Source organism: Gossypium arboreum, chromosome 6, assembly GCF_025698485.1.
Source record: "Gossypium arboreum isolate Shixiya-1 chromosome 6, ASM2569848v2, whole genome shotgun sequence".
Taxonomy (NCBI): domain Eukaryota; kingdom Viridiplantae; phylum Streptophyta; class Magnoliopsida; order Malvales; family Malvaceae; genus Gossypium; species Gossypium arboreum.
In genome coordinates this window covers 7,495,804-7,509,721 of record NC_069075.1, presented here as the reverse complement: position 1 = coordinate 7,509,721, position 13,918 = coordinate 7,495,804, and the positions used below count along the sequence as shown (strand labels likewise).

Genomic DNA, 13,918 nt, shown 5'->3' with positions numbered 1-13,918 from the left:
GATATATAAAATATCTTATAATTTTATAACTTTTTATTTTTATTCCTCTAGAAAGCCATCTTAGTGTCTACATTTTTATAATGTGTATATATATGTGAAATTTATTCTTCCACCAAATCAAAGTTTTTTCAATTTCATCTTCCTTTTTCATTATATTATAGTTTCTTTGATTCTTTGATTTTCAAGAGGTGGGTGAATCATGCAACAAATCAAAGATTCATGGCAGGATTTTGGATATGAATCTAATGAAGAAGAAACACTTTCTCTTTGTGATCTTGCAATGAACGGCGATGATCATTCGAATCAGTTCTGGAACGATGATGAATATTTGAGGAATCAGCAAAGCAATACTAATGGTGATTTGTTCGAGTTCTTCAGTGATGATTTTCCCGCTCCTGCTTCGATTTTCCCGGAAAATAGCAACAACGTAATCTTTTGTGGGAAAGTTATTTCGTACAGAGAAGACCAACCCAATGTTGGCAACAAATCCCAAAGGCTGAAATGCAAAATCAAGCAAGAAAACAACGAGAAAAAGAAGGATTTCGGCTGTTTGTTTCCCTGGAAAATTTCATCAGGGCGTCCATTCAACAAGTCGAGGACTTTTCCTTCATCAAAATCAACAAAGGAATCACGGATCAGGAAGGGTTTTTTCAACAAGTCATGTTCAATGCCGGCTTCAGTTTCGAAGAACAAATTTGGGGTTGAAAATGAGAGATTCAACAATGAAAAGTTCAATTTTTCGTTGAAAAAAGAATCAATGTTGGCAACCCCAGTTAAATCTAGGTGGTATTTGTTTGCATTTGGAGTTGGAAGGTTCCCAATGGAGATTGAACTTAAGGATATGAAGATGAGACAGAGTAGAAGATATAAGTCAATGAAGGTTCAATCACCGGTCAGCGGCCGTGACTGCGGCCGTCGATCAGAAAGAAGATCCGGCAAGGGTTTGTGGAGGTTGCTTAAGGTTTTAGGGTGGAAATAAATATTATATTAATTTTTGATTTTTACGATAATTTGTTACTTTTAATCGTTATTTAAATATTTTTAGTGAAAGAGTAAATGGTACAAACCCGATAAGGTTTCCTTTTGATTATATTCGACATAAAGTCCACACGTGTAAGAAAATTAGTATTAATTTAGTTGAGGATTATATAATAAAATATAATTTTACTTTGAGATTAATATATATAAAGGAAAATATTCATATGAAACTGCTAAATTCACTAATTTTTTTTTTTTCTTGAATTAGAAAAAAAGTTAGTAATAATTCCATGCAATTCAGTCCTACAAATTTTCAATTTTTCAATCATCATTTATTTATAAAATTTTTTGTGGGTCGATATTATTTATCAATCAAGTCCCAGTTTAATTGTGGAAATTACTTTAGTGTCTCTTTTATTTAAAATAAAATATATTATTTTAATGTATTTTAGTAGTTTTATTTTTAAAACCAGTAAAAAGTGCATATTAAGGTACTGAACACGTGCCAATTGGATTAGCAAAACTTTTAATTTATTACTCAACTAAAATTTTATTTTAATATTTTTATATATTTTAATTTTATTATGTACATTTTATTGCCTCCTTTAATTATATATATACACGTTTTATTATTTATTATATGTTATTTTTAAACACATACTTATGTTTTAAATCTATGGTTTGCACATGCATACACGTGTGATAGGATTTTTAGTATTACACTATATCTTATTTAATTATTGCAAAAGACATAAAAATATCTTATTTAATTTCAATTATAAAATTAATTCATTAGTGATTTGAGCCTGAAATTTTGAGGTGTCAAAATTAAATTGTATATTTTTACGATAATAAAAATATAATTTTATCATTTTAATAGCCTACATCTTTATATTTTTAAAAGGTTAAATCAATTTTTATCATTTTGAGGCTAAATTATAATTTTACTATTACAAATTTAAAATTTTATAAATTATAAAAACTTAAATTAAAAATTATCATTTTAAGCTGGTCTCCACTATGTTCTGCCACTGCAATTCATATTACAGAAGAAAAACATAAAATTACATATATGAACAAAAGCAAAATGTAAAGTTTGAATTAGAATTAGATTTACATTTTTAATTTGTTTTCCTTTTATGAATAATCAATGTAAAGGTAATTGAGATTAACTAAATTTATCATATTAAATTAAAATTTATAAAATAAAATCAAAATAAAAATTCAAGTAGGACCAAAGCATAACTTTAACAAAATTTAAATAATGATATTTATAAATAAGACTAAAATGTAGATCGTAGGGGGACTAAAACAGAAATTTTCCAAGAAAAAGTTTAAAGAAACTGGGGGAGCCGCGCGCTGCCAGGCTGCCATTCCCCTTTGACAAATTGGTATGAAAATTTTATTTTAATTTTATCCAAATTTTTCGTTTAATTTTTTTCTTTAAAAATTTTGTCCTTATTCTAAGTGTAGGACAAATCTTTGCCAAGTGTCATTAAAAAAATTATTATTTCTATATGAATAAAAAGGGTTGATTAGAAACCTAATTTTTTTTCACGGATAAAATCATAATTAGACTAAATAAGATTAAGTTATTCCGTAGCAATCGTTATGTTGCTTTTGAAGAATTTTATCTGAGGTTCTATATAAATATCTATACATGCCTAGAGGTTTTGTGAGTGCCATTATTTCCAAACCATCAACAACTAAGTTACCCTCTTTAAATACATGTGTCACCCTAATCTTCAAAGGACGTTGAATCATTTATTTGATAGCTCGAAACACTGCTGAATGATGTAACTCAATTGATTTATGCAAACATTCCTGTGATCTAATAAATTTAGAATTTGAGTATATTAACAATTTTTTTTGCAATTTTCTTTTATAAAATAAAACAGAATCCATTTAAAACATGAAGTTTAATTTAATTATTTGTTAGTTTAAGTAAAAATTTTTTAGGAGATGACATTTAAGAATTTTAGGGTTTGAATTTCAGTATTTACAATATTTTTCTATCTTGATACTATAAGTTCGGGGTGAAGCGAGAAGGGATAGGCAAGGGCCATGATTCCCCAAATGAAAAACAATCTTTTTAGTCTCTTGAATATTTGTAATTCGTTAACGAAATATATATATTTATTAAAACAAGTATAAAACATATAAAAAATAATAATGTTCATTTGACAGAATTAAAACTACAGATAATTTGTATTATTAATTATTAAGTTCGGTTAATTACCTGATTTCGAATCGAATTAATTGATAATCGAACTTTTAAAAAAATCATTAACCAACATTCGACCAATTAACCGAATTAAATCAGTTCAATTGATTATTTTATTTTAACCGAAATTTGAACAAACCTAAATCCTTGTAAAAAGAAGTCGCATGTGCATGTTATGCTTCTCCACATGCATCATGCAAGCTACTACTATTATTATAAAAATAATTATTTAAAAAAGAAGAAGAAAAAGAAAAAAAAATAGTAGTCCACATTGTTAATTCCAAATCATACTTTTAAGTGCTTTACATGTCTTCTTAGCAATCAAAAAGTAGATATTCATAAAATAGATATATCATCAATGAAATAAGCCAAAGTTGGGCATCTCCTACTACTTCAACACCAAGTCTAGATGGAAATGGTCAACTCTGACGGACAATGGGTGCCAAAGCAAACTACTTGTGCAAAGTACCATCTAGCAAATAATACATTGCTAAAGGAGATATTATAATTTTGCGAGGGATACGAATATTTTTGGGTCAAGTTGTTTTCTTATAGATCAAAGTTATATTTCTTAACTTCGTACTATATTTTTAAATGTATCAATTTGAGTTCGAGAATTTAAGTTTTAACTGTTGTACAAGCCCAATTTACAGGCCCAGATTAAACCAAATGACCCACTAAACCCAAACCTAATACCTAACCCTAGCCCAATTAGCCCAATACCCAAAATAAAAGAAAAAGAAAAAGAAACCCTAAATCACCTAATCCCACTGCCTTAGTTGCATTGATAGTGCAAATAGCACTTGCCTCCACCACCGTTTGCCTGCCATACAAAAAGAAAAAAAGACATTAAGTATATATATATATAATAAAGTTTGTAAATGGCTATAAAAATGCCATACTAAAACCATTGTAGAGGGAGAAGAATTTTTTTTTTGGAGCAAATATAAAAAAAAACATTTGACAATTTTTAGATCTAAGCACAAAAGAAAGTAGAGATCTAAGCAACACCAAAGAGACAGGAAAATAAAAGTTGAAATATCAAAAATTAAAATCTAAAACAAAAGGACATAAAAAAAAATAAAAAAGCAAAAAACGTACCTTCGGGAATCCGGCCACCAGCGGGGCATATAGCGGCTTGTTCACCGGGCTTTAACTTTGGCTAGGGGGTGAGAGAGAGGGAACTTGCGACCCGACCCGCCTAGAAAGAGGATCCGCGCATTTTTTAGCGGAAGGGCTATTTGCACATTTAGCCCTTCCGCTTTTTCATGTCTCTATAATCAAGTTATTGCTACTTTAAATTCGGCCCTGGAATATGTCCCGTTTTTCAATTTGGTCCTCGACCACGCTCTGCTTTTTAGGATGGGGAATATTGCATTTTCAGTACTTCTAGGATATGCGCATGCTGCAATTTGGTTGTTTTTCTTTTTGTTTTCTTTGAAATTCACCCCAAAATTCGTTTTTGCTTCGATTTTCGTCCCTCTTCTACTCTTTCTCATTATTTTACTTTAATTTTAATTTTATTCATGCTATTATATTTTAATTACTGTTATATTTTTGTCATACTTATATATATGTATATTATATATATTATATAGTATTATTAATAGTTTTACCATTATTGTTTTTATTTTTTTTATGACACCTATGTACTCTATAAATATATATGTATTATGTTCCATATCACACATATTTATATATCAATATTATATTATGTATATTTCTTTTTAAATACTATATATATATGTATGTATATTTAGATATTATATGTATGATATTTATGTTATGTACATACTTTTAATATTATCATGTATTTATTTTTTACATATGTATATATCTATGTAATATCATTAATAGTTATTTTTAATATTATTATGCATATCTTGTGTAAATATTTTAAATATTGTATTTTATTATGTATATATTTTTAATACGGATACATTTTTTATTACTCGTATATATATTTTAATATCGTATTTTTATTGTTATGCATATACTTTAATACTATATCATTTTTATTTTTATTTTCATATCATCTTATGTTTATGTTTTTCAAACTATATCATGTATATATATTTATATAGTTATTAATAGTGTTTTTTTATTATGTTTATTTCTAATATGTATGTGTTATGTATTTACTTCTAATACTATGTATTGTATATTCTTACTATAATCATTATTACCATCACCATTATTTTTATTATCATATTATTGTCATTTTTTATCATTCATTATTTCCTATCCTTTATATATTATTATTGTTATTAACGTACATTATTATTATCAATTTACTATTAATTTTACTTTTATTATTACTACTATATTATTATTATTATCATTATCATTATTATTATTATCGTATTTATACTTATATTTATTTTATCCTAATTTCATTTATTATTATTATATATATACATATCCTTTTACTACTGTTTTTATATACATATATTTTAAATATTATTACTATTTTTTTATTACCATTATTGTTATTATACTTGTATCTATATGTATTTTGTTTTAATACCATTATTATTATTACTTCCATCATCTTTTATCTCTAACTATTATTATTATTTTATATATATTATTATCTATATTATTATTATTACTATTATTCTTTATTGTCATGGTTAATATTTTTATAGCTATTAGTTTTATTACTAATATTACTATTGTTATATCTAGTATTATTTTACTTAATTTCATTATAATTATTACTATTATTATGGAGTCTTTAACATTTTTAATTTATTCGTTTATTTTTAAATTAGCATTTTTACGAAGAGGGATCGTATTTCAATGTCTTTCAAGCTTTCATTTTTTTCGACACTAAGACACTAATTAATCAACTAGGTACCAATTTTTGGGCGTTGCGAGGGTGCTAATCCTTCCTCGTGTGTAACCGACTCTCGAACTTGTTTTCTTGATTTACGTGGACCAAAATCGTTGTTTAAATAAATTAAACCATTTATTAAAAACAACCACTTTTACAAGGTGATCCAATCACACCTAAAAAGATTGGTGGCGACTCCCGTTTTCGTTTTTCTCCAAGTTGATACCCGTTTTCCAAAAAAAATGGTTACGACAACTGTTTTAATAAAAACTGCGAAGTAAAATTTTTTGTATAAGTTAATATGAATTTTTTTTCGAGTTAAAGTCTTTGAAAGTCTCTTTAGCCATCAATTTCTATTCTTTAGGGTTAAGTTTTAGAGTTTTATGTTACGTAGAAGTTTGTTTAAGATATTAAATATTGCAAGTAAAATTGAGCAATGCCAGAGCAGAGCTAAGAGAAGTGTCAACTGCTTAGCATTGGAAATGAATAATGAAGAAAAACAATGAACATACGATATGTTTATGCAGTTCAGTTTTCCTATGTCTGCAGGACTTTGCCTAGAGAGATAATTCACTATCTTAGTAACTCGTACAACAAGTGATTACAATCTGTAACACTCACTAGGCTAGAATCTCATTTTTGCACTTAAGAGCGAGATCACCTTCCTCTAAGTTTTTAGGATAAAAACCAAATAAAACAGTACTTGATTTTACACTCAAAACACTCTAAAGAAATGATACTCAATGAATAGGAATAAATGCTTTTGAAATTCGTACATTATCTATACTAGTCTCCTCGATTTATAAGAAATACAGACTTGCTAATATATCATCTCAATTACAATCAATCATCCCAATAAAGCAATGAGATAATCAACATATACAATATCTGAGTCCTAGATAACTCTTAAATATTCAGGATATGCTTTCAAGTTTATTCGATCCAATCTCTTCATAGAGCGAAGTCGATTTCCTTAATCTGGTTCAAACCAATCTTTAGGATATGTTACTATAAACTATTTGAATATCAAATATAGGCTTGCATACGTCCAAATTAACAACAAAGATTAAATTAAGCCCAAGGATTTTGTTACCAAAATTTGTCAACAGCTTTATGAGTTGAGTAGTGTTGAACACTAGTGGATGCTGCTCCTTGGTAATGCTCATAAGCAACCTTAAGATATTTAATTTGAGATTCAATTATATAGGATTTGTAAAACTAGATTTTTAATTAGCTTTAAGAGTTTTAATTTCCTGTTTTTCATTAAATAGAGTTCGACTACAAATTAAATTGTTAGTGTTGAATTTTATTTTCTTAGGAGAGTTTATATTTTCAGGTCAAAATATTTGTCACAATAGAAAAAGTGTGATCAATTAATTTTTTCAAAACTGGTCACAAACATATTAAACCTGACCTTCTATCACGAATCATCTTGGCAAGACTATCTGCAACAATGTTTTCCTCCCGGGGAATGTGTTGAATCCTCCACTGCTTTACTTTGGTCAGGATCTGATCAATTCTTCTGCGAAGAGTTGAGTTCGAGATTCTAAGGGCACCTTCCTAAATAGCAGTAGTAACCTCGAGACTATCTATTTGAATTAAGACTCTTTCAAATCCTCTATCTAAGATAAGCTTTAACCTATCCAAGATACCCCAAAGTTCAGCCTCCATCATTGTACAATTTCCCAACAATCTGCTAAATCCAATGATCCATGTACCATTTTGGTCACTAATTAAGCCTCCTATTGTAGCGAATCCTTCATCCAGCCTCATTGAACCATCCGTATTTAAGCATACCCAACTTCTATCCATGAGAGAACTATCCAACGATCTTTGAATTCTATGTGCCGATGACTTGAAAGTGGAAGTATATTGTCTTGCCTAGCTAAAAGAAACCTCAAGAACTTCATCAATGCTCCATGAAATACCTTGAAAGCTAAACAGGTTACGGTTCTTCCAAATACGCCAAGAGATGATCCCGAAAAGACACGGCCAATCAATCCCAACCAAAGAAAGAGGCTGATGAATCTAAAAGTTCCCCTTAACCATTCCTGAAGAGATCCAATGTAGAAGCTAGAGTGTGCTCTATCTGGAATGATTTTGTCCCAAATGCTTCTAGCAGTAGGGCAATCTCTGAAAACATGTAGGACCTCTTTGGAACAATTGTAGTTTCACTCTAGATATTAGTCTTAAGAGTATAAGGACTAAAGGTATAATTAGACCACTCTGAATTTATAAAGGACAAAAAAAAAATCCAAATATGAAAAAATGGGGACATTTTAAAAAAATATTTTTTTGACAAAGTAAAAAAGAAAAATCAGTGTCCCACAATAAAAATACTAAAAATGCCATTCGATTTTTTTTCTCCCACCACCTTTTCTCTTTTTCCATTTTGCAATTTGTTCCAATATAGAATAGGAAGAGAGAGGGAATGTCCCAATCTTTTAATTGACATCTACGAATTTTCCCATGCACAGGTTTTGTTCTTCTTTTTGCACAAGTTTATTCATTTTTGTATTATTATTATTTTTAAATTTTGATTGTTTGTTTTCATTGATCTTTTGTTTTTGGAATCTGGGTACTTCTTCATTTCTTGGTTTAATAATAATTCAATTTTAAATTTTCAATTTTTTCATTTGTAAATGTTTTTTAATATTATTTATAATATTTGTTTGTATTTTTAAGATAAAAGAAATTATGCTAACATTTGGTTTTCAATTTAGAGGATTTAATTAATTTTTTAAAAAATCTTTTGATACAGTATTTTAAAAATATTTTATTTTATTTATAAAAAATTAAAAAATTATAAATTAAATAAAAATTGGATTGGATTTTATTTGAATAATTATTTTCAATGCAATTTAAGAGTTTTATTTAATTTATGTTATAAATTTTTTACCTCTAAATCTGATTTGAAATGTTAATTCCATTGGTTGTTTTTGGTTTTGAAGGAGAATTTATTGAGGAATGGGCAAAAAAGGAAGCTGGTTTACTGCTGTGAAGAAAGTTTTAAGCCTTGAACCCAACAAAGATGAGGTTTCATTTTCAATTATTTTATTTCATAATCTAATTGTTTTTTATTTAATTTTTTGTAATTTTTTTTATTTCACCAGAAGATTCAAAAATCCAAGAAAAATGGGGTTAAATTACCTGAAAAGATCAAAGGAAGCAAACGTGCTAACTGGTTCGCTCCGGCCACCACCATGGTGACCGGCGCGTTGGTTCGCCTTACTTTGTCGCCACACTACTTGGGAAAATCAATGGAGGAAATAGCTACTGTTAAGATTCAAACTGTTTTTCGAGGATACTTGGTATCAAATTTCTTCCACTTATTATTATTATTTTTTTATAATTTTAAACTTCTTATATTAACTAATTTTTGGCATTTAAGATAGACAGTAGAGTTATTCATAGGTTAAGTTAAATAGTGACTCGAAATTTATTTATCTTTCATCTATGTTTAGCTCAAGTTGAGTCACAATTATAGTTGTTAATGCATATGGATAATATGTATTTAGAAACATCAACCACCCTAAAACGGATTCAACCCTCTCAAAAATTTGAAAAACTTATTTACGTTTGAAAACTTTTAAAATATCTTATAAATTTAAAAATTTTTAATTAGTTTTGTGACTATTTGTATTTGTGTTGTCAGGCGAGGAAGGCATTGCGAGATTTGAGAGGGTTAGAGAGGTTGAAATCATTGATACAAGGGCAATCCGTGAAACGACAAGCCACTATTACGTTACGATGCATGCGGACACTTGCTCGAGTGCAGTCCCAAACTCGAACAAGGCAACTCAGAATGTCAGAACAAAACCGAGCACTTCAAAAGCATCTTCAAACTAAATATGAAAAACAGTTGCAAAATTCCAAATCTTACGTAAGTGAATTTCGGTTTTGAATCGTAGTTAAATATTTTTAGTTGGGTTCAGTTTTCGAATTTAACGATTATTTTCATAGATGGGAGAAGATTGGAATGTAAGTACTAAGTCTAAAGAGCAAATGCAAGCAAAACAACAATATAGACAAGTAGCAGCCATGCGAAGGGAGAGAGCTTTAGCTTATTCATTTACTCATCAGGTTTTTCTGGCTTTTTTCCTTTTGATTCGTATACAAATATAGGATCTTTTCATTTTTTATTTACTTAGATTTAATTAATTTGATTTTGTTTACGCAGCGATCGTGGAAGGTCACTTGTAGATCGATGAATCACACATTTATGGATCCATTTAATCCTAAGTGGAGTTGGAGTTGGTTAGAGCGATGGATGTCAACTCGACCATGGGAGATTCAAAATGCACCGGATAACAATGACCATGGCCCAAGTAAGAGTGTTGGTGCTGAGATCACCAAAGCTAAGTCTCAAAGTGATGTTAACAATGATCACAATAAACGATCTTCAACACTGGCAAAACCGATTCGACCTCCGAACCGTAGGTCCTCTTCGACTCCACCGTCTAAAACGCATTCTATTTCTAGCAAGAAGGGATTGCAAAGCCCCAGTCCGACACGGATTCAGTTGCCTGATCGTTACAAGAGGCATAGCATCGGAGGCTTATCATTGGAGAGAGATGATGAGGTCTTTGCAAACTCACCACCTAGTAATAAAATACCAGCACGTTCATCATCAAAGGACCGGTCTCGACCGCCGAGCATTAATAGAAATCCGGTTAATACTAGGAGACATTCTGGTCCTCCGAAAGTTGATATTTTTCCCAATTAAGGAAGAAATGGCAAACAATGGCAAAGACAGGTAGTTTATGAAGTATAGACACTTTTGTTACGAGTGTCGGCCACATGTTTAATATCGAAATGGCTCCGACACAATCAAATGTGTGTCGGCTACATGACTATATATTTTTTCAAAAAATCAAATACTATTAGAAAAAATATAAAGAAAGATTGGATACCCAAACATGTAATTATACATATTATTTTTACATTTTTTAATGAGTCTTCTTTTTAAGATTCAAGTTTTTTGAATTCAAAAATAAATTATGAATTTTGAGAAGTCCTTTACCTTTTCTATTTATTTGAAAAATATCGATTTTATATTATTATTGTATATAAGAAATTTTTGTCATCATCTTTTACTATATCTATGTCTTAATTTTCTAGAAAAACTATTACATTATCATTTTAGTATCGTGTCATGCACGTCATGCTTCTTATCGAATAACTCGAGTTTCAATAACAAACACAAATAAATAAGAATAGAAATTTGAACATATTTTATTAATTATAACAATAAAATAAATATTTAAACTAGTTTAAATTCAAATCAAATAGTTTTTAATAGCTTTATATTCGGTTTGACTAGTTATTTACGAGTTCAATCGATTTTTTAACCCTTTTATTTTATTTTATGATAATAGTTGAATCAATTGAATCACTGATTTTCGATTTAACCGATTAGTATTAAAAAAAATTGGACAATAGTCTAATCCAACTCTTTTTGACAGATCTACTCGTATTGTATTTGAGTCGCTTTTTACGTCATATTTTCAATTTTTTTTTCATCTCATGTAACAATAGAGCGTTCGAAATTATTTACATAATTAAAGAGCCATTTGAAAATCTGGATGAGTATAAAAATATGATCCTCTAAAAATCATCCAAAAATATGAATTTGTTTTTCAAAAAATTAATATAGTAGTACAATATTCATATTTGTTAGGACTATTTCGTTGTTCGTTTTGACTATCGGAACATGATTGCCTGTTAAGATAGAGACATATATGTGATAATTTAGATTGAAAATGTTTTACACTAGACCCAAGATAAATCAATCCTAAATATGTTTATGAATGAATTCATTATGTACTTACCTTAATCTTGATTGCGTAAAAGATTACGTATGTACGATTTGTATGAGAAATTATTATATGAAACTGTGATTCTACGTTATCTTTATCCCCTTCCAATAGGAGATTGACAAATCAGATTTTTTTCTCCTTACTTTTAGTATTTCTTGTTGGATTTGAATTTTTCAAGAGGAAAAATCTAATTTGTTATTCTCCTATTGGAAAAAGATAAGGATGACGTGGAATCACAGTTTTATACAATCCCTTCTCGACTTATATACTTTGATATATTAAAAACAAATGCATCTCAAAATAGTAAGCAAAAGGTTGGTATGATGAGTATGCTACTTATACATGATGTAGATTCACTTATAAATATTAGTATCGTAGATCAAATAAAGAGTTAATGGTGTCTTCTCAAAAACATTGATCAATTTATAAAAATGGAATATGACTATGGTTCATTTCTTTTAAACAAATGATTTATTCGTTACATTGGAAGATGATGAACATTTTCATTGCTGGAGATATAATGAAATTTTGAGATAAAAGTTACCAAATTAGGTAAACAGATAAAACTTTAAGAGACCATTTATATTCTACGAGAGTAGTGCACAAATGGAAAGGACATTGGACAAAACTTTTCAAATATGGCATTTCATAATTTAGATATATAATTGAGAGTTCAGTCATGATATTTTAGCAGTAAAAATTTGAGCTTTAATAGTGATGTGACACGTTAGGTTTTTTTTTTTTTAAATTTGACTAAAATTAGAAATTTCTCTATAAATATCCCAAGAGTCGTATCGTTTTGCTAATTAGCCGCCAAAAATTTTCCCTACAATCACCCAAATCTTTTCCGACTATAGATATTGATCTCATAATTTTCCCGCCCTTTCTCCACTTCTCTCTCATTTTCATGGCAACTTTCCAGGGAAGCCAAACAACTTCATCAACCGCCACCTTTACACATTCACCAATCTACCACTCAATTATCCAAGTAGGTAGGGGTGAGTATGCGATTGAGTCGAGTCAAGTCGAGTAAAAAAAATTTAAATTGGTCGAGTTGACGAATCCTATTTTAGCAATCGAGTTCAATTTAAAATTTATTTGAATCGAGTCAAAAAATTTCGAGTTGAGCGAACGAATCCTATTATTTATATTCAATGTTGCATTTACATAGATTGATTATTTAACTAGTAGACAAAGTACAAGATTATTTAACTACATAAGCAAGATTGATTGGCAAACATTTATCAAACGACATTGTTTTACTTTTTAACTTAATGGTTTTGGCTTTTAGCTTTAAAAACTGTAAACATTTATCAAAACGATTGTAGTTTTATTTTTTCTTATTCGAATTTTCAAATAACTCGAATTGTGTAATTCATATTTGAGTTAAATCGAAGAATTTAATTTTTTTATTTGAGTTGAACCGAATAACTCGTTTAACTCGAATAACTCAAACAATTTAATTTAAAATTTAAATTTTTTATCAAATTTTTTGAATCAAATAGTATTTTTTACTGACCCATACAAGCAGATCCACGTCTCAAACCTCTTCAACAAGTCCATACACGGATCGTCATCACCAAATTACTTCTTTTGGTTACGCCGCCACTTCACCTGTTAGCTACACTCGCCACCTCTTCTTTTCCATCCCCAAACCAGATACCTTTCTCTTCCATTCTTTAATCACTTTAGCCTCTAAGTTCAGTTTCCTTCAAGAATCCCTTCTCTACTATCGCCGGATGTTATTAGCCAAAATTTCATCATCAAATTACATATTCTCCACCGTGATTAAATATTCTTCCAATTTAAAGGCTTTTAGTATAGGTGAAACTATTCATTGTCATGTTTTGATTTGTGGGTACGGTTTGGATACTTATGTTGAAGCTGCTCTTGTGAGGTTTTATGCTAAATCTGGTCATGTGATGATTGCCAATATCTCTTTGGAATCTTAATAAAAGCATTTTGAATCAGTTTAAGGGTGTTCGAAGGTGTCCGAGACTTCCACAAGCGCCAAGGTGTTAAAGACTTCTTTGATTCAAATAACAGTCATGCATGGTTAGC

The 13,918-nt window shown here is 29.1% G+C and overlaps 2 protein-coding genes across 2 annotated transcripts; both read left to right on the top strand.

The window, feature by feature from the left end:
- Nucleotides 1–199: 199 nt before the first annotated feature.
- LOC108485182 (uncharacterized) lies at nucleotides 200–979 on the top strand. The gene has a single exon (XM_017789025.1). The coding sequence runs from the start codon at nucleotides 200–202 to the stop codon at nucleotides 977–979; it is 780 nt and encodes a 259-aa protein (XP_017644514.1).
- A 7,423-nt stretch (nucleotides 980–8,402) lies between these two features.
- Nucleotides 8,403–11,060, top strand: LOC108485183 (protein IQ-DOMAIN 3). Its single transcript, XM_017789027.2, has 6 exons — nucleotides 8,403–8,515; nucleotides 8,990–9,074; nucleotides 9,152–9,349; nucleotides 9,694–9,921; nucleotides 10,002–10,121; nucleotides 10,219–11,060. The coding sequence occupies exons 2-6, from the start codon at nucleotides 9,006–9,008 to the stop codon at nucleotides 10,762–10,764; spliced, it is 1,161 nt and encodes a 386-aa protein (XP_017644516.1). The 5' UTR covers nucleotides 8,403–8,515; nucleotides 8,990–9,005; the 3' UTR covers nucleotides 10,765–11,060.
- The last annotated feature ends 2,858 nt before the right edge of the window (nucleotides 11,061–13,918 follow it).